General features: G+C 36.5%; 1 protein-coding gene across 1 annotated transcript in view; it reads right to left on the reverse strand.

Annotated features, from left to right (window-relative positions):
- SHOC1 (shortage in chiasmata 1) overlaps positions 1–22,558 on the reverse strand; it is a 65,205-nt gene that overhangs the window by 7,510 nt on the left and 35,137 nt on the right. The window contains exons 14-23 of the mRNA XM_074932725.1: positions 20,670–20,795; positions 17,990–18,166; positions 13,495–13,602; positions 11,589–11,776; positions 6,654–6,723; positions 5,169–5,244; positions 4,403–4,587; positions 3,777–3,882; positions 1,945–2,056; positions 827–948 (exon numbers count right to left, since the gene is read on the reverse strand). Coding sequence (XP_074788826.1) covers positions 827–948; positions 1,945–2,056; positions 3,777–3,882; positions 4,403–4,587; positions 5,169–5,244; positions 6,654–6,723; positions 11,589–11,776; positions 13,495–13,602; positions 17,990–18,166; positions 20,670–20,795 — 1,270 coding nt within the window. The remainder of the gene's footprint in view (positions 1–826; positions 949–1,944; positions 2,057–3,776; positions 3,883–4,402; positions 4,588–5,168; positions 5,245–6,653; positions 6,724–11,588; positions 11,777–13,494; positions 13,603–17,989; positions 18,167–20,669; positions 20,796–22,558) is intronic.

Here is a 22,558-nt window from a genome sequence, read left to right on the forward strand (position 1 = left end):
ACTAGGACACATCAAGTGACTGAATGCTGTAGGATGCGCTGTGAGAATGAAAATGAAGTCAGCCCACAGCAAAACAAGCCTGGCCTGGAGCAAAAGGACTAGATCAGAGTCAGTCACTGGAGAAAAATCTTGCAGACAGGAAAGGTGATGTATGGAAAATTTACTACTTGTTCATAGGAAAAAAATCTCACAATAGGTAATAAAGAATGCTTATGAACTCTATCAACAAAAGCTGTGCTTCCATAGCAAATGTAGAACTACTGATGGATTGCAAGAACACTGGGAGTATGTTGCCCTGTTGCAAATGAGATACAGTGATGGCAACAGAGCAGTTCATAACCATGTATTTCGAGTGGTTAATTTACTTCAAACCATTATAGATAATAATTCCAGTGGTCTGGAATATCCTTAGACTTGTGAAATTTCTGGACCTGTTGATTTGAAATATACCTCATGTTAGCATTACCTGCCTCAAATACTGTAATTTTACAACAACCATTTCTTTCTCTCGTGTAAGACTAAAAAAAAAGATCCTAACACATAAAAACCATCTTTGCTAACTTTTTTGGGGGGTCTCCAGTGATCACTGTTACTTCTATCATTCCACTGAGTTTTTTTCAGTAGGAGCATGACAACACTGTAACTAAGTGAAATGTCCAAAGCACACTAGAAATACGAGCTTACAATATTCATATTGTTCTAAGAGAAATGTGTTCCTACAGAGAAATTCAAAGAATGAGGAGTGTTAGCTTGTTCTAATAAGCAAATTCATTTAGTGTTGTTTGTTTTAAAAATACCAAGACAACAAAATAATTTTATTACTTACTCTAAGTTCAGTCCTTTTCTGGAATAGAAAACAATCCAACAACATGTATATTGCAGTGATAATGCCATCAGCTTAGATATTACATTGTCACAGGATTTCTCATATTTTAATTCTTCCATACTCTAGTATAAAATGAATATAAAAAATAAAAACTAAATAAATATATTACTATGGCTGTCACAAGCTTTTAATGTACATTGCTGTATTATGCAGATGTTAGATCAAACATAAATACAGCTGAATAATATGGGTATTAAAGACAGAGCTGGGAATCAGGAAAACTAGGTGGTATCCCCAGCTTCTATTTTGTTTGACCTTTAAAAAACTGATTGACTTCTTCATACCTTTTTTCACCTTCTGTAAAAAGGAAACACCACTACTAACTTTTTAGAATGGTCTTAAGATTTTTGAGAACTTTAATAATGCATGATACTTTTACAAACCTCTGAATCACTCACTCAACCTAGCTATCATATAATACAATCATATTATAGCTACACTGAACATATACACTTCAACCTCACTAACTGCAGCAGTATTTGCAGTAGCATGTAGGAATGTCTATCTGTGTGGTGCCTGCAATAATTGATTATTTTATTGTCTATCTTTCAGTAGAAGTTCTTCTACCTGTAAAGTCATCTTGCAGCATACCAGAACTTAAGCATCATGCTATTATCTAAACAACTACTTTTAATTAAAAGTAGGACAAATTATTCCCTAGACTAATTCAGATAACTATCTGAAATGGGAGGAATTAACATGCACACTGGTAAGAGAATATAGTCACAGATACATTTACTTGGCTGTTAAAATATTCTTTTATACAACCCTATTTTCAAGCATGCATCTTTTAACTATATTTAATACAATCTAATCTCAGGTCAAATGTTACACTTCTATAAAGAAATGTAGGTACAGATATGAGAACATTTTAAACTAGACCAGCTGGCACAGAAAGAATTTTGGAGTTAATGAATTTGGAAGTAATTTATGTCGTGAAACAATGCAAGAATTAAATATGATTATAAGAAAGAAAAGATATGTTAGAAGGCTGCAGATATGGCCTAGAAGTGACTCAATATGTAACAGAATTTGGACATACTAGTTTCATTTTGTACCTGCAAAAATATAGCAGTACATTCATCTATTGTCAACACAACATATCGATCTGTACTTCCACAGAGCTTTAAAGAGTAACTACTGCTTCTTTCAACAAAGGTAATGCTGTACCTGAAGAAGTAAAATTATTAAATCTCAGTTAAGTAATAAAGGAAAAGAATAACATACATCAATTAATACAATTATTTAAATTACACAGTCTTTCCATACTTTGATCTTTCTCAAATGCTTAATTCACTTTAAAACACATTTGAAGACTACGCATCAATGTAACAGTGACTTACTGAAATATTACTGGATTAATTCAACTAAGTTGCTAATTGCACTGATTATGACCTTGATATACAGTCTCTGAGTTTACAAAAAAAAAAAAAAAAAAAAGTAATACAGAAACCAAGATAGATAAATCAAGAAAATATACTTAGATACTCCTTTTGAGTAATTAAATGTATATTGCATGTCTTTTCTTCTTTTCATGATTGTACAGCACAGGGAAAGCAAACTGAGTGAAAACTCCCTGACTGTATGATCCTAAATTTTTCTGCATGAACAACAACTGCCAGCAGCACAGCCTCCTGTTACCAGCTGTGTTAGCAAAGACTCATGGAATGAACATCACATGCTTAGGCCTTTTGGGGAGTCTTGGCTGACTAAGGGGGAAAAAGTCGAGAAGAGACAATCGTCACACTACTTGGCCTCATCCCTACAAGAGACCTAAACCTGAATCTGCCAGCAGTTAAGTCCTCCAGAATCTTGTATGGACAGTATATGTATGAACTATAAGCTTTTCTAAGACTATATTGCACTTCAATCATCTATTTAATTAGTTCATCAGTTACTTCATCAGAGCTAAAAGGAGCTAGTGAGAAAGTACCAAAACGCATTCCTGGCTATTTAGCTTATGGCCAGGCTGATTAGAGAGTTTGAACAGGTAAGTTTAAAAGTGCATGTCAAATTAAATGTTCAAATTTTAGATGTCAAACATTTCCCCCCCCCCCCCCTATTGAATTGTAATTAGTCACAGGTCAAAAATGCCTTCACAGCTGATTTGAGGGTATAGGAAGGATCAAAACAGGGACATCTCTTCAGCAACATGGTGAAATCAACAGTCTGTATCTCTGGCACTATGTTTGTGAGAAGCTGCTGCTCTGTCCCCTATTTCTTCCTTTATTTTTTCTCCCCATGATAAAAGGTATGTTTATCAGCTATTTATTTTTGTGAAAGCAAAATGAAAGAAAATTATGTCGAAGAAAATAATGCACATGTGCAATGATTTACAAACATGAAAACTTTTGTACAGGTTAAAGAGTATTCAAAATTAAGTGAACTAGATCTTAATTTTACAAAGTAGTTTTTGTTTTTAACTTAGCCTCTCCCAAAAGCTGTGATGTATCAGAAAATTAGACTGCTTTACTGTTGTTTGTTTTTTTAGCATAGCTATATGGTAGTTAAAAACAAAAAAATCCCAAAGCAATTTTTTCAAGAAATTAAACACTAAGTCTTCCAGGCATTAAGAAGCACTAAAGCAAAAATGTTTTGGGGTAACATGATTTTCAGGGAAAAATACACAATTTTAAAAGTTGCTGTGATTAAAAGTGCAGCTCATTATTAAAATAAACAAATTAGCCAATTCTATTCTGGTTGACATCTCTGTATCTATAGAATTAAGCTACCAACTGCAACAGAAAAATGATCTTCTTGTCTCTTAAAATGCAGTAATGTACCTGATAGCCAAGTAGGTGGCTACTACATGATGTAGTAGGACAAGATACATGTCTTGGTAAACTGAAAATAAATAGTGAATAAGATTAAATAGGTTATTTTCACTCACTTGGATTCCAAAAGCTGAAGCATATCTGGCATATTAAGAAGACCTTCAGTTGCCAGAAATACGTAAGGAATCTGTACCTCCAGTAGAAAGGAACTACAGTAATTCCCTGAAACATTTTGTATATGTAAGATAAATGGTTTCATAAGCAAAAAACCTAAAGATATATTTAGGTACTTAAATAGACATCTCTTAAAAATGCAGCTTTTATTCATGTCCATTAAAATGGTTCCATTATATACTTTTTTTTTCCAAAATTAAACTCTTCTGAATCTCTTTGAAATTAAGATTTAATTTATATTCCTTTAGATCTACAGCCGCATTCCCTTAGGATGAGGAAGGGTGGATACAGCTTGTAGCAACTGTAAACAACCTGTGAACTTGGCACAAGTCTTTTATCAACCAACATTTACTACTACATCCTGGCCAAAACTAAGATCACACCCTAAGAAAAATACCTCCCTATCTTGCTGTATCGAAAAAACAGCTCTGTTTGCTTAGCTTTAGCCTTCATAATTTATTACTCATTCTCTTCCACAGGCACATGAAACTAGCATTTTAGGGAACTGAAAATGCTTTTCTTTCATATGACACTCCAAGTGTTTATTACAATTCTGGAGAGTACTTACCCATTTGTATGGTTTCAGGGAGGGTAGTTTTAAAAGTCATGTAAGTAACATTCAGATTTTTGCACAGATTTTTCCAGCAAGAGTTTTCGGAATAATCATATTCAATTACTAATGAGAAGTGTGTCCATGGGAAGTCAGGTCCAATTTGCTGATTACGTACAATAACACAGGAATATCTACTAAGGCTTAAAAAAACCAACAAAGTAACTAATAAAATTAAGTTCCCCTAGAATTACCCTCAGAACAAAATAAACACATTTTTACTTTGAAGAACCATAACTGTTTAAAGTCTGTTTACAAAAACGTATTTACCCTTCCTCAATTTAAAAATGCAATTTCTTTAAAAATTAATTTAAAAATTACTGTACTTCCCCCCTCAATTATATACTTGAAGTATTTGTATTTTCCTGCAGTCATAATTTGACATTATTTTTCTTATGCCCTTCCCCCTCACCTTTTTCTAAAACATGTAAAATAAACATGTTTTTCTACACATTTTTCTGAACAAGTTTTCTAAAACTGTAAAACAAAGTAAGAAATTAAACCCACAATTTCATGCTTTCTGAAGTTCTTCTGAGCCTCACAACTAAGCATTTTACTACTTTGTGAATAAAATTCTCCCCTCCCAGAATGAAGATGTAGAACCTATTCTGAAATTTTTACTGCAGACTGGAAAGTCCCATGGAAATGAACAAAAGTAACAAAAGCTTCCCTGACATTAGTCCTTAGTAAAGACTTTGTTCTCAAAAATCAAGAATATTACTACCTGCTTATGATATCTTTACAAGCTAAAAAGGTTCCTTTTTTGTCAGAATTCAAATCCATAGTTTTTAATCCTGCATGAAAAGAATTAAAGCCTTAATCAATGAGCCTCTGCAATTATGAATCAATGCACATCAGTAAGCAGCAAATGTGGAACAACACAGGATATTAAAATTTTATGTATTACATTGCCTATCTTGAGGAACTTCTACACAATTTCAGTTGGTATTGCACTGGTGGGTATAATTTAGAAACTTCCATTTTTGAACCCAAGTAATGTGAATAGGTTTAATGTCTCACAAATTCACAATCTGATTACCTTAAAATGAAAAATTAAAGGCTAGTGCAAAAGGAAGCATCTTTGCCCCTTAATCGCTTAAATTCCTTTACACATTCTGTACATTTCAGGTTTTACAAATATGACTGTAAGATGGAACTAAAAAGGGATTATTTGTATAACACAAATGCCTCTCTTCAAAATTTTAGTTAGTTGGATTGACCCATGTTTGAAACCAAGTCTTAAGACCTTAAACCAAAATACTTTTAATTAAATATTATTAGTAGTAAAAGCCTTGTGAACGTATCTCTTCGCTTTCAAAACATTTTAAAAGACAGGCTTTCTTCCTTTAACAGCACAGGAAATTTATTTTTAAAGGCAAAAGAACAATACAATTCATGACACTGTTAATAAGGTTCAAGCAAGAAGGAGTTACATATATGGGTTTTAAAAAGCAATATGAAAGGAATCAGTGGCTTGCTCTCCACAAAAGTACAGGCTCAGATAACAATCTTCCTGAAACATGTTTGTTTTCCCAGCTGAATCTACAAAGCTGAACAAGCTTGTACAAAAATTGCTCATACGTAAAATGACAAATTGATGAAAGTGTTGCTTATATCAGTGTGGGGATGGGATATTGGCAACAGTATTTATTATTCCTTGAGTTTAATAGATTGCTACAGCTTATGCTTACATATTTAGCAAATCAGCAAACAAGGCCAGCAACAGATAGCTAAGGGAAATCATGATCTGTACCTACTCATTTGAGATTTTATGCTAGGGAGCTTAGTTAAGACTTCTAAATTTTAACTGCTCTTACTAAGCTTGCAAGGAAAAAAACTTGTGACCACTGATCAGTTAAATGAGACAATCTGACCAAGACAGCATGCAATTATAATTAGGCAATGGGCTGCCCACATCTCGTTTTTGTTCTGTTAAATAAATCTTTGATTTGACCAATGAACTATCATTCTCTTGCAACAGAAAACTTCATACCAGAACTCTTAATCAGGGGAAAATAAAATTACAAGAAAGAAAAAAGGCTGATGGAAGAGTTAGGAAACAGAAAACAGTGAGAAAGGCATAGAAAAAGGTTCTTGATGAGAACAGGGAGAAACACCTGTAAAAAGCATACAAAGAGGAATGCAGTCAAACATAGAATAACAGCCACTTTTTCTTTCAAAACTACACATAAAAATAATTATGTACCTTCTACTCTAGATAAAGTATGAATGAGGGCAGCTTTTTCTCTCTCAGAGTCCATCCTTGTTATGATTAGTATCTGGAAGAAGACAAGTAAAAGAAACTCTCGTACTGTAAAAAAAAAAAGTTCTTTCAGCCTGCAAACATCTATATTTCTCTTTTGCACAGAAAGCATGAAATTGACTAAGCAGATGGCAAAAATGGAAACCTTGGAGTTTTCCAGAATGACAATCATAGAATCACAGAATTTTTCAAGTTGAAAGGAATCCATGAGGATCAAGTCCAACTCTCTGCTCCTCACAGGACTGCCTAAAACTAAATGATATGACTACAAGCACCGCCCAGACACTCCTTGAATTCTGAAAGGCTTTGTGCCATGACCACTTCCCTGGGAAGCCTGTTTCAGTGACCAAACCACCCTCTCATTGAAGAACATTTTCTTTTTCCAATGTCCAATTCGAACTTCACCTGATGCAGCTTCATCCATTTCCTCATGTCCCACCACTGGTCACCAGAGAGAGGAGACCATCAGGTCCCCCTCTGCTGTCCCCTTGAGGAAGTTGTACACTGTGATGAGGTCACCCCTCAGCCTTCTCTTCTCCAAGCTGAACAAACCAAGTGACCTGAGCTGCTCCTCGTACATCTTGCCTTTGAGGCCTTTCACCATCTTGGTTGCCCTCCTCTGTGCACACTCTTAACAGTCTAATATCCTTCTGATACTGAGGCATCCAAAACTGCACACAGGACTTGAGGTGAAGCCACACCAGTGCAGCATAGAATGGGACAATCACCTCCCTTGACCGGCTAGCTGCGCTGTGCTTCCAGCACCCCTGGACATGCTTGGTCCTTTTGGCTGCCAGGGTGCACTGCTGACTCATATTCAACTTGCCACCAACCCAGACCCCCAGATCTCCTTCCAGGGGGCTGCTCTCCAGCCTCTGATCCCCTGACTGGTATGTATAACCAGGTATGTATAACCAGGATGGTCCCAGGTGGAGAATCTGGCACTTACCCTACTTAAATTTCATACAGTTGGTGTTTGCCCAGCTCTCTCATCTATCCAGATCTCTCTGTAAGGCTTCTCTACCTCCAAGTAGAGAACAGTTCCCCGTTCCCCCTAATTTCATATCATCAGCAAACTTAATGCACATTTAATTCTTCATCCAGATCATTTCTAAAAACATTAAAGAGCACTGTCCCTGAAATTGGGCCCTGGGGAACCCCACTGGTGACTGGCCACCAGACTGATATAACCCAATTTACTACAACTCTTTAAGCCTTGCCTGTCAGGCAGTTGGTCACCCAATGTTTTAGGGACTTGTCTAGCTTGTGCTGGACATTTTGCTCAGAAGAATACTGTGAGAGACAGTATCAAAAGCTTTGCTAAAATTCAAAACCACCACATATACTGCCTTGGTCAACTAGATGGGTGACCTTGTTGTAAAAGGAAATCAAGCTATTTGAGCAGGGTGTCCCCCTTGTGAACCCATGCTAGCTATGACCAATGACTGCATTATCTCTCAAGTGTTTTTCAATAACTCCCAGAATAAATTTCTTCATTATTTTACCAAGCACTGAAGTGAGCCTGACAGGCCTGTAATTACCAGGGTCTTCCTTCTTGACCTTCTTGAAAACTGGGACAACATTTGCCAGCTACCAGTCAACTGTGACCTCTCCAGTCTCCCAAGACTGCGGAAGAATAATGGAAGTCCTGTGATGACATCATTCAGCTCTTTCAGTACCCTGGGATGAATCCCATCGGGACCCATAGATATAGCTACATCCAGCTGGAGCAGCGAGTCTTGAACAAGTTCAGCATTCATTGGGAGTTTATCATCTGACCAGCCATGGTCTTCCAGCACAGGGTTCTGGGGGTCCCAGAGCCCATCATTGGTGTTGAAGATAGAGGCGAAGAAGGTATTAAACATCTCTGCTTTGTCTATGTCCCTATTTGTGAGGTGACCAACCTTGTCAAGCAACAGACCAATGTTATCACTGATTCTCCTTTTGCTGTTAACATATTTAAAAGCCCTTTTTTGTTGTCCACAGTGTTGGCTAACCTGAACTCTAATGAGCTCTGGCCACATGAATTTTCTCCCCACAGTAGAAAACAGCATCTCTGTAGTCCTCTCGTGTTGCCTGTCCTTGCTTTCAAGGTTCATACACTTTCATTTTCCACCTAAGTTCTAGAAGATCCTTGCTCAGGCAAGCTGGCCTTCTGCCCCACTTGCCTGACTTCCCACACTTCGGAATGCCTGCTTCTGTGCTCCTACAAGATGGCTCTTAAAAACTGACCAGTGTTACTGGACCCCAATACCTTCAAAAGCAGATTCCCAGGGGACCTTCCTACCTAGCTGCCTCAGCAGCCCCATATCTGCTCTCCCCATATTCAGGGCTAAAGTTTTGCTGGCATTTTTTCCCCTGTCACCAACAATTTGAAACTCATATGTATGTGTGCGTTATTACAAGAGCTGGAGAAACAATACTATAGAAGACATCAGTATCGGAATTCAGCTTTATGAACAAAGCTGTTCTAGAAGAAATCTTAAACTGGAATATTTGATCCAAAGTAAAAATGATATTTAAAGATATTATCTTAAGACATTATACCACATTATTACTGTTGCACTAGACAGATTATTACTGTCACATTAGAGGCATTATCCCTATAGAGGCAAAACTTAAACTGAGGATATCTAGAATTCAGTACGCAAGATGGTTAAGTACCGGGGGGAGATACTAGATGTACTGCTGAACTAATCAGAATGATTTTCCAGACCATAAATGGAGTAGACTGAAGTGTTCCTGCCAGAGATTGCTTATGTCTGAGACACATGAAATACCGCTTAAGATGAAAACATTGAAAAAGATTGGCTCTACCAAACTGACATAGTTTTAAAAAGAACCAGAGAAGGTATTTATCTTGTCCACCATTTCAAATGATACAAACTTGTGCTACATAATCGAAGTAGGAAACAATGAATATGTACACACATACAGGATTTACACCATACTTTGACTGGATGATCTCTGAACCTTAATGCCATTGTATAGGCACTTTTCATAGTGCACACAAGATTTTTAAGGAAGGCATATGGCATTGCCTAAGTCTTAATACTTACAGATGAAGATAATTATATATGTAAGTATTAATAGCGTGTCAGATCTTGTCAGAAAATAATTTCTTGATCAGCCTGATAAGCTGAAGGCAGATTTCCATTTCCATATGTTGGTGTACAGAACAGACACCTGACAATCCACTGGCTCCTTTCAAAGCAGTTTTGGACAACTGTATTTTAAAATGCAGAGCTGCTTTTTCACACGTTATAATAGTGTACTCATTACATGTTGTTGTGAGCTAGATGACATTTTCAGTCATGTTCTATCTAATCATGAGTACAAAACATAATGAAATAAAGACTAAAGTTCAGTTTCTTCTATTCCATTAGCAGCTTCTTGCTTACAAAGGAAATGTCCCACTACAATCTTGCATCAGTAACAATTTTGGCTAATAAAATGATAAACAGATTATCATATTTTACATCATATTAATCATGATGTGATAGAACAGGAAATAGCTTATTCGATACAAGTTTTACTTCTTATTAAAACTGTAATACTCCTTCTGCCTGTTCTGGCTCATTGAAACCTGTCTCTGAATGTTAGGAAACAGTAAATAATCTTTTAATTGTGAATAAAATCACATATATTCTTACGGTGGATGGGTACACGTGCATGAGCTTAAGTCAAGCAAGCAAGTCAAAAGTCAGGAGAGTTACAGTTAAGAAATTTAAAAATAATACATAATGGAGTTCAGAAGAAAAGTGGAATTATCACCGAGCTGACATTAAGATGACAAAGTTGTCATATGTCTCCTAGTACTGGACAATCCTAGCAAGACAAAGCAAAATGTGTTCCTCTTAAGAAGACAATGATGCTGAAATCAGCTTAGAGGGTCTACTGAAGGACAGACACCAAGACAACACCATTTTGGTTTGGTTGCTTCAATTCCATTTTAAATTCTAGAAGGGTGTACAGTAAGCTATTCTATTTCTCAGGAGAATTCAATCAAAAGATCTTTAGAATTCTTCATACAACTCTTAATAGAAACAGAAGAAAGCTACAGGAAGTATTGAAAGAAGTCAAAATAAATGAAAGTAAGCTTGAAGATTCGTCTTCTTGGCTGTGTGTTCAGCAGCACAAGTTCTATTCCAAATACTCAGGACACTTAAAAAATTATATATTTTATCCCTTCTGTTTCATTATGTGGTAAGTATTCTGTAAATAAATAATAAATATTCTGCAAAAGAAAATGGTGTTTTGCACTGCATGTTATCACCCAAAATATCACATATCAGAAAAAAACCTTTGGATAACTTGAATCTTCTCCACAACTCTATCCTTCATGCCATAACTATCACTTATGGATATTTACTTCTTATATAATTACAATGCCAGGAGATTGACCTGATACATGGGTTAAGCAGAGGTCATCTATGGATAACAATACTCATATACTCCATGGTGTGTGTCCTCTGAGTCACACTGTACGGGTACACAATCCTGATTTGTGCTATGATTCTCTTTGCACCAGAAAATTGAGGCCTTCAAACAAAAGGTTATAGTATAATTTTCAATAAGTGATGTGATAAAATATACTTAACAAGGAAACAAAACCACCTGCAACAAGATGAAGCCCTGGCAATGTTAAAAATATGCATATCATTTCAGTCGTGCAACAAAGGAAAATTTAACCAAACAGAAACTTGCACCCACTCCTGAGAGAAGTCTTAAACTTTATGTTACCCTTATTTAACAGAGAGCTAGAAAGGTAATTATAAGACTTTCTTCCATAAACCAACCCTTGTTGAAAGATGGTTCTATAATTATTCACATAGTTTGGAGCAGTTTTGTTTGCTTAGAGAAATTGTTTACATTGTTAACCTTAACATTGTGCTCATCTCCATAACTTTGCATCCAATTTAACATTTGACACTGAAGCTCTGTTATTTTGGGATTTGTTTCATGGTTTTTCTGGCTGCTGTACTGTACAATCATCAATTGCCTCCAGATTTTATTCAAACAGGATTCTAAGATGTTTTTATAGATATCCTTTGCCTTGGACAAATAACCTGTTAATAAAGCAACAAAAGAAGTAATTGCAGTGACAAAAGATAATTGCCAAGGTTTGTGTTTAATCTACACATAAGTTTAAAATTTTTGTGAAGGTATCTCGAAAAAAAAAAGATTAAAATTTAATGGCTCACCAATATGGGAGGATACTATCACTACTAACCAGGTACATAAGTGGCCTTTATAAAACTGTTATACCTCCTGTAGTATCTGCTATATGAATCCAGCTAGAATTATAGAATGTTGCATCCTATAGCTGCAGATACTAGCAGCAGTACTGTTGTATTTAATTAGTCTATATGGCTTATACTAAACAACAACTTTTTTTTATTCCCACTGTCCAAAGCTTTACTTGTCTTGTGTTTTCACGACTCTTCATATTATCACAACTACTTCTCAACTCTGAACGATGCCTTTTGTATATAAATGGTGAACAATGCTGGGGTTATTTGAAAATGCATAAATAAAAAGTACATCTAAGATAACTATGTGGTGAATCACACACCACAGCAATAGTGAGGACTACAGGGCCTACTTAGTACCTGGCTCAATTTTCTAAGTTTTTTTCAGATCTTTTTTACTTGTGCAGTTTCCTGTGTGAGGTGTTGCTGGGATCTAGAAAGATGGGTGCAGTGTAATTATGAAATATCATCTAGGTTTGCTTTTGCTACAAGAGAACAGAAGAGGATGAACATTTGTCACTCTCCTGTCCTCCTACATTGTTTATAGTAATTGCAGAAAACAATTCTACTAAGGATTCTACTATATATTCATTCTGTAATTTTCTTCATACTATTTTATCACTAGAAATATTGAAGTGAATACAAAATAATTTATTTTCCCCACAGTTCAGTTTATGGCTGACGTTTTCCATTTTACATCAGTTTTAGGGAAATACCCTCCATCAAGGGATAATTCAGCGTGACTGAAGTTAGATGCTCTGAACTGCCTTATTTCTTACAAAGACAAAGGAACCCTGACTATCCTAGGGCATTCGTTAAAGTTGACTTCAGCTCCTTATGAAACTTTTCTGATAGATCTATCTGAAAATTTACAATACACAACTATGGGAACTTGAAAAGCATGGCATTGTCATTTTAGGCTAAAATTGGGTTACAACAAATTTTCATATTCCAAATCTTAATAGCATAAGAATAGAAAAGCTCCAAAAAAAAGCTTCTCTGTGAGTCCTGTGCTAAGAATTGGACTGTAACTTCAATTACAGCTAAGAAGTGGACTGTAAATACCTTGTGATACATTAGTTAATATTTCAGATTTTGTTTAAAATGCCTCATTTCCAAGGAGCCTAAAAATATTTTTAGGTGGAAAATGTTCCACACTCACAGAAGGTGGATCAAAAAACCCCAAAGGACTTGTCATTTTTGCATGTTTCTCAGTTTCCACACAGAGATTCCAATGAAAATTTGTCATTCTGAGATACATGACAACACGTTACATCTGTGGAAATTCATATGAATGTTTCTTAGGCAAATCCATGTAGTACCATGAATCGTGGTATATTAGTCATGAACTGAGCATATACACTACCAGAGTACAATCTTAATGATGGAACTGAAATAAAGTAAAGAAACAAAAAGGAAGTTGAATATCATATTGAAGTTATGCTGGATATACACTGATGGCAAAAAATCACAGCCTGCAGACATGAAGGACAGACTGTAGAATACACACAAAGTATTCACTATTAAAAACAAACCTAGTGCTGTGTCCAAGCCACATGTTAATAGAAGATCTCGAACTGTCACCAGCAGGTGCACCAGAGCAGCATGTCTGGACAGCATGATCTCCTTCTCATCTATTTTACCTTTACAAATAGAAAACACAGTACAAAATTTCAGAAATAACCCTACACATATGTAATCAATCTACCTCAGAATTTTCATTAAACACACTTAAACAGACGTAAACTTGAAAGGTCAGATCTGGTGCTCTTGGCAAGTAACTTATGATATAGCATAACTTTTCCCATGTAATCTGACCCAGAGCAAGTCACACACAGGGAAGTGTTTTTGAAAGGTATGTAGGGTAGTTGGTGCTTGCTGGAGGAGGGGGTAACAGTTCCCCTAGGTGTGCCATTAAATCCACACCACCTTACTGACTTTAGTAAGGCAATCTTTAAATATACATGGAAACGGATAAATTCCCCTTCTTTTGGTCCGTCACACAAGCCCAGCTGTTCACATTACTATTTCCTCATCCTAGTCAAATCACTGAATTTTTCAACAGCAACCTAACACCATCTAACCCATTCTCCAAGCATTTCAGAACTCTTTCCAAGAAAACAAAATGGCAGATTATCCACTAATTAATAAGCACTTTTAAAGCAGTGATAACCTCAGATGAAGCTTTTCACAGAACATTTTCAACAAATTATAGACTACAAAAGCCACATTGTTTGTGTCAAATGATTTGGACCCAGCTAGTCTTCACACATATCAAGAGAAAAATTCCCATTGTCTTTCAATAATGATCCACGTAGAGTCTTAACTTCTGGTATTACCTTCCCCACACCTAATTAACTTCTCCTGATGAGAATCTTAACCTTCTTTGACAAGGTAAATTTGGAGGACATCTGCTTCTTCTTGGACCTAAAGAGTAATCAATTTATGGACTACCTATTGTGTATTATGTACCCATTTTGAATAAATCTTCAAGGACCTGACTGAACAGGAAGGAATTACTAGTCTGAAGAAGGCAGGCATTTTTGGGAATTGCACACAGGGAGTGGTGTCTTAAGAAAGCAAGTATGTGACTGCTGCAGAGTAAGTGGATTTAAAATACTTCAAGATGCTAAAACACAGTTGAGGAAGATAATTAAAGAATAAATTACTATAGCTGAACAAGGAATTACTGAATGAGGTGCCTTATGGAAGAAAAATATTAGATAGCTCTGTGTGCTGGGATCACAGAATCACAGAATCATCAAGACTGGAAAAGACCCTGAAGATCACCTAGTCCAAACATTAACCTCACACTGACTGTTCCCAGCTACACCAGACCCCTCAGCGCTATGTCAACTCAACTGTTAAACACCTCCAGGGATGGGGACTCCTCCATTCCAATGCCTAACAACCCCTTCTGGAAAGAAATGCTTCCTAATATCCAGTCTAAACCTTCCCTGGCACAACTTGAGGTCATCCCCTCTTGTCCTATCGCTTGTTACTTGGTTACTCATCCCCAGCTCTCTGCACCCTCCTTTCAGGGAGCTGTAGAGGGCGATGAGGTCTCCCCTCAGCCTCCTCTTCTCCAGACTAAACCCCCCAGTTCCCTCAGCCGCTCCCCGTATGACCTGTGCTCCAGACCCTGCACCAGCTCTGTTGCCCTTCTCTGGACACGCTCGAGTCATTCAATGGCCTTTTTGGAGTGAGGGGCCCAAAACTGAACCCAGACATCGAGGTGCGGCCTCACCAGTGCCGAGTACAGGGGTCAGATCCCTTCCCTGTCCCTGCTGGCCATGCTATTGCTGACACAAGCCAGGATGCCATTGGCCTTCTTGGCCCCCTGGGCACACTGCTGGCTCCTGTTCAGCCAGCTGTCAATCAACCCCCCCAGGTCCCTCTCTGACTGGCAGCTCTCCAGCCACTCCTCCCCAAGCCTGTAGCGCTGCTGGGGGTTGTTGTGGCCCACAGGCAGCCCCCGGCATTTGCCCTTAGTGAAACTCCCCCAGTTGGGCTCAGCCCATGGCTCCAGCCTGTCCAGGTCTCTCTGCAGAGCCTCCCTACCCTCGAGCAGATCAACACTCCCACCCAACTGGGTGTCACCTGCAAACTGACTGAGGGTGCACTCGATCCCCTCGTCCAGATCATCAATAAAGATGTTAAACAGGAGTGGCCCCAAAAAACAAGCCCTGGGGGCCACCACTCGTGACCAGTTGCCAACTGGATTTAACTCCATTCACCACAAATCTTTGGCCCAGCCATCCAGCCAGTTCTTTACCCAGCGAAGTGTGTGCCTATCCAAGCCATGAGAAGCCAGTTTTGCCAGGACAATGCCAGCTATCAATATAGGTTTTAATTCAAAAAGAATAGTGAAGCAGTTAGGAAGGAAAAATCAAACTTATGAACACAGCATACAAAAGAATTAGCTGCAAACAGCATGGAATACAAAGATCTTGCCACTATTCTATATCAAAAGATAGAAAGTGACTGTTCACCTCACCTCTGTCAATGAAGGGGCTGAAACTGAAGGACTATGTCCAGTTCTTGATACCACTCACCATAAAACTCAGTGAGGAATATAGGTCATTTAGAAACAAAGCAAGACAGGAAGAAACCACATTTTATAACGAAAGTCAGGAGCATTTGGTGATATTTGGTGCAGAAAGAAAAGACCAGCAGGGGAATAATAATCTTCTAATAAATCAATGGCATCATAGTACATGATTATTGGGAATTAATTAGAAAATGCATGAATATCCTGTGGAATTGTAAATTGGAATGAGACTGGATATTGTGAAACTATTAAAACCAGGAAGGCAATAAAAGAGTAAAGTAAATTACTAGGGAGATTTTAGAATCTCTAGCACAGTGACAGAAGTAGGAATGGAGTGGTGTGTTAGAATCTTCCCCATTTCTGTTTCTTTGGACCTTCTAGCAAGAAAATTCTTATCTCGTTCTACTTCGTTAGCTGGGAAAAAAAATGCAAAATGCACTTTTCTCTCTCTTCAGTGCAAACAATAGTAGCTAAAACAACCTGACCTTTTTTGGTATTTAAACAAAGAGCAAAAAGTTTTTACTGCTTTCCTTGAGCTGCAGTCCAAAGTTCCACCTATTTCATAGGCCAATTTTGTGTTCAACAACAGTCATTTTTGTATAACAAGGGGTGGGTAAATATTATCCATTCCTCAGAAAACACTTGCCCTTAGAAGGAAGGTCCAATAGATGATATCTGCCTCATCAGTATTTCAGCCACTAAACATTTTCATTCATTTCATTGCTGTAATTTTAGCAATTGGTAACATAACCCACAGCTAATCTACAACCAAAGAAAGCTCTGAAGTTTGCATAAGAATGCCACTTGGCCCAGCTCCTACTTCAGGCTACATTTCTACAGCGTGTAAATTGCATCTGAAAGGATGTAAGTTTTCTTAAACTAATCTTGAATTCAAATGCAGACTCTTACATATTTTTTCCCTCATTTTGAGAAGCAGTAGTAGTTCTCTGTATACTTTTCTCAGCAGTGTTTTCCTTTCTGTTATTCACTGATACAGATATAGAGTTTCTCCTTCATGTTTGTGAAGATGGTCTTTGTTTTTTTGTAAGCTTCCTCAAATTAAGAGAGCCCCAAGGCTGACAATTTTAATATGGTAATTCAGATCACAGGCTGTCATTCTGCAGAGACCACTAACATTTTTTTGTTTATCTTCTTTCTCATTTGTATTTTCATTATCATCAGTTTTAAGAAAAAGATATTCAACACAGAAAGCAATAAAATTGAGATAGGTGAAGTTTATCACATAACTTGTGACATAATATAAGAACTTGGCAGGTAGTAATTGACCTGCTATGTTATCCTTACAACTAGTTCTCAACTATGAGCAGTACAACTCAAAAAAATTTCCAAAATACCCAATAGCTTTCTAAATCTTCCGCAAACACAGTCTGTATTTTGCTGTGAGATTTTCCTGACCCGCGCTTTATCTATAGCCAAAAATCTTTCCAAGGGGTCACTGATTTTGCTGGCTTTTGCTTTCATTTTCCTGGTTTTATAGTGTTTTCACATGGCACATACAAGAGAAATTAAGTCTGAAAGAAATCAGAATAATATGGACTTCTTTTCTCCTCATTTTTAACATAGGCTTAGCATCTTGCATCATGCAGGTGTGACAAACGATAGCTACCAAAAGAAAACAAACAACAAAGACAGCTTTTAATTTTAAAGTCTAGCACGAAAAAGATTTAAATATCGTTTGATATAGAAGCAACATTTCAGAAGCATATCTAAAATATTTCAAGATTAAATTCAATTAGAGTATTTTTTATATTACAATATTTGGATTACTAAATGTAATGCTGAAGAACTAGGAGACATTAGTTTGGAAATGAAAGAGAAAAGCAATTACTGTAACTCTACAAGATAAACTGCTGAAAGTTTTATCGTTCATTTATCAAACATCTTGAACCTTGCATCACCAATTAAACCTATATTAGTATTAGAGAAGAAAACAACAGTTGTTTTTAAAAAATATGTACCTTGTTCAAAATGATCACATATCACTTTCTCTTGCTGTCTTAAGAAAAATCTTGTGTGATCAAATTTAATGCTGTCAAAGCTCCAATTTACAGAAGCAAGTACACCCAGATGTGTTAAATCTTTTAGAACAGGAGTGGCTGCTTCTTCCAAGAGGCAGTATGCCTGGCATTGGCTTTCTGGATAGCACAATAAACAAAACATAATAATAAAGTTTGGTTTCATATACTACTACTAGACAAGAACACTCAAAAGACCTAGAAAAACGCAGACAGCGCTGACTTTTTCATGAAAGCTGTTAACATTAGTAGAAAAACAGTTGTTCATCAGGGAGCCTCCTGGGTGGAGGAATTAAGCTGATCCTCACAGCAGGCACCATGTTATTTCATGCATTTCATAAAGTGATCACACTCTGTGACAAAAAGTTTGGATTTTTGACTCCTGTGACTCCCACTAAGATTGTACTATTATCCCATTGTTCTATAAACTTCTACTTTGTAGTCTAAACTTAGTCCCTTTATTATCCATTTGTTACTATAACTTACACTTAAACAGCCCTCCTTCCCTGGTATTTAACTTCTAATGTCTTTGTCTAACAAGGCTAAACAAGCCAATCTGTTAGTCTCTGTGTGCTTTCATAGTAACAGTTCTTAATAGCTTCGGGGTGGCTGTTTCACAATTCTTTCAAAATTACAACTGAGTTTCTTGCTATTATGACAGTGCTGTGAATTGCTGAATGAGTTGAAAGGGAACTTCAGGCAAGAAGGTGAAACTCTTGCATACCCATTTTTTAAAATTATAATTGAGTTGATCATATCAACAAGATCAGAACTCTGTGATTCTTCATTTTCAAAGATTTACTATTACTTTGCAAAAATATTTTAACTGATCTATATAAATTATTTGACTAGCAGCTGACTTAACTTCAGTTGATCAATGTACTGTTTCATAAGAACAACTAATAATTTCATATCTTTAAGCATTATAAAATAGGTATATTACTATGTTAGGTTTTTCAGCCTTTATGGAAATAGGTCAGATACTATAGTATTGTGGGTGCCTGTTGTATAATTTCATTTGGGCATTCCTGTATTAATGTATCATTTTATTTTTAAAGTGTATTTTTAAAATGATAAGTAGAATGCTTGTGTGAATCCTTCTAAGCTCTGTTTTTGCTAGCTTGTTTTTGAGAAAGATTCCTTTCCTTCATGTGCAGGGCCACCATGGTGAAACACACTCTCTTTCAAGGACTATAAAGGACATTCAGTCCCAACAAATACTAGCTCTGAAAAATGCTAATTTTTGTTTTATCTGCTTCGAAAAGCTTTAATTTTTTTTCCAGTTGCATTAAATGAGTCTTGCTTCAAAATTTATTAAAATAAAAAATTAAGCTTATAGCTGTTATGCAATTCCTATCTCAGATGGGAACAGATGAAAACAGCGTTCTACTCTTTCACTGGTTTTGTGAAAGAGTCCCAATTAAGCACACAGTTGGAGTGAGTGCATTTCCATGGAAAACCAAACTAATCTGTCCTAGGCCTACAACTTTCTAGCATGGGTGTACTTAATTTGAGGCTGTAAAATATCTTGTATAAGTATCTTCTAGGTTTTTCTCCACCATTTCTTCTCCATGACGAAATTGTTGTCAGTGCATGTTCTTTGATATAATGTCTTGAAAAGTACAACAGCAAGAGTTCACAGAGTAAGGCTCAATCATGTGTGAGATAAATCCACAGTGGATTACTACTGTGTTAAAGACACTTCCTACCAAAATGACTGCTCCCCTCCATCTTCAGGTTTTTTATTTACACCGTCAAAGTGCAGAATGATAATTTGAGGGCACTGATTGGCATGAAGAAATTTCATGTCCACGGATTTAGATCAGACATAACTCAAAGTCCTTTAACTGTTCATGCAGATGGCTTCAGTCTTAAGACAGAATTCCATAGCCTGCTCTCACCTACCTCAAAATAAATATCCGTCTATTTGCAATGTTTTCAGTCACAAGGCACAGAGGTTAAGCCTAATAATTTCCATATTTGTCCTGATTTTCTTCCTAGTAGCTGGTACAGTGCTGTGTTTTGGAATTAGGATGAGAATAATGTTGGTAACACACTGATGTTTTAGTAGTTGCTAAGTAGTGCTTACCCTAAATCACAGATTTTTCAGTTTTCCATGCTCTGCTGTGAGGGAGCAGGCCAGGACAGCTGACCCGAACTAGCCAAAGGGCTATTCCATACCACAGAACGTCATGCTCAGCATATAAACTGGGGGGAGTTGGCTGGGAGGGGTTGATCGCTGCTCAGGCATCAGTCAGCAGGTGGTGAGAAATTGCACCGTGCACTACTTGTCTTTTCCTGGGGTTTATTTCTCTCTCTTTTCGTAATCTTCATTTTCATTTATTATTATTATTACTACTACTACTACTACTACTACTACTACTACTACTACTACTACTACATTTTAGTTCATTTCAATTATTAAACTATTCTTATCTCAACCCACAGATTCTCCTTCTTTTCCCTAATTCTCTTCCCTATCCCACCAGGGGGTGGAGGCATGAGTGAGTGACTGTGTGGTGCTTAGCTGCCAGCTGGGGTTAAACCACAACAGTAGTACTATTTAATATAAAAATTACAATGTAAAGATTTATAAAATAAAGCATATCCAAAAATAGTATACCTGATGCTTGAATATTGACTGTGACACTGTCCTCATTCTCTTGTTCTTTTTCATCTCTTCTTACAGTCTCACAAACAGAACTGTCCTCTTTGTGGACATGCATATGCTGTTCTTCAGGTTGTAGCACTAAATCATTAAACCACAAGTGATCATTTAGATAAAAATATCACAAAACCGGCTCAATGAATAAGAAAACTGTTCTATAAATTATATGTAAAAATAATTTCAAATCAAGTAGTCTCTATGACATACATTTTCTTTTCATGAACTTTTTTTTATTGTTTTCATGGGTTTATACAGTATGGAAAACCCACCAAGACACAGAGAGATGAGAGCCTGTCAGTCTTCACAGCCCAACAAGTAAGGCATTATCAAGCTCCTCTTCCTTAGGGCAGAAATACAGAGGTGGGAAAATAAAGGAGGTGGTACTATAGTTCTGTAATATAACTCCACAGGAAACCTTGTATGCCTTTATAAGGAGAAAGAACATGTATGGGAGGAAAGATGCTGCTGACTAAGAGGAGCTCAAACTATGAAAAAGAGTAAGTGGAAGTAGAAAAGGTAAGAAACTGTAAGGGACCCAGAAAGTACATGGAAGCTGCAAATGGCAGAAAAAAAAAAAAAAGGTTGAGGGTTTTTTTTTTTAGTTCTTTTCAGAACTTTTCCTCCTGCCTTATAGCGATCTTTTGCAATTTGTTAGTATTTCTAAATCTCCTTCCCTTCTCCCTTATAGATACTGACACATGAGCTACAGCTTCTGCCCACAAAGCTTCCTTTGGTAGCTCTACCTCCTTATTTCTGAGAGGGGTTCTGGCTGAAAAAGTGTCTCCTAAATATTACTGATGTTTTCTAGTTAAGAAAGTCATTTTCCTCAGAAAGCAAACTGATCATACAGACATAAAGAAACATTTTTTTTTTCTAGTTAAGTTAAAAAAACCCTTCCTGATTTTTAAAAGCTATCCAGGGTTCAAAACTGAATCAATTAACTGTTGCTAATATTTCCCTTCTGTGTATTTTCTGAACTAAATATTCTACACAATGACATCTTCAAAAAATAAGCCAAACAACAAAGACAATAGAGAAAGAGCCCTACAAGCAGTGCTGGAATTTTCACTTAAATTTAGAACTACCCTTAATAAAAACTTTTCATTATTACAAAAGTATACAATAATTTACATAATTTCTACATACAATAATTTACATAATTTCTACATCAGTGTGGTAAGACCTATACATTCAATGGCTTCTGTATATATCAGACATAACTGATCTGCAACACCAGGGTCTACCTGTAAACATTTTTTAAACTGTATTTAACTTACTTAAACCTCCACAAGCCTATTAGTAAATGTAACATAGCTTGTCTTTCAATACATTTCTATTTCTTGTTAGGAGATGCAGTTCTAGTCAGAGTTCACTAGATGGCAGCATAAAACTTCAGTTCAGTACCTTGATCTCCTACTTTTAAATTGTTATTGTTTCTTTCTGAGGCCACGGAATTATTTTATGCATGTCCACCAGTGTCAGTAACAGATTAATTTTACCAAGAAATAATTTCCTCCACAAGATTACATAAGATTGCAATTAAATAAATATTCCAACTGTATCCTATAGGAATTATTGCTGAAAGCTTTTATGCAATAATTTTAATCTTTTTTTTTTTTTTTTTCTTTTAATGCTGGGACATATAGCTGAAGAACAGATAAAAGTTATTGTCAAAATTCTGCTATACAAGTCCAAAAAAGAAAAATACTATTTTTTTAATACAACTTTATCCTGTAAAGTGAATCTGGAAATATGTCATTGTCTCCTACCATTTTGTGTCACAAATATTTCTTTTTTTTTAAAAAATAAGGAATTTCTTCTACTTCTTTTCCCTTTCAGCTATT

The sequence above is a fragment of the Athene noctua genome, chromosome Z (assembly GCF_965140245.1).
Source record: "Athene noctua chromosome Z, bAthNoc1.hap1.1, whole genome shotgun sequence".
In the NCBI taxonomy this organism is placed as follows: domain Eukaryota; kingdom Metazoa; phylum Chordata; class Aves; order Strigiformes; family Strigidae; genus Athene; species Athene noctua.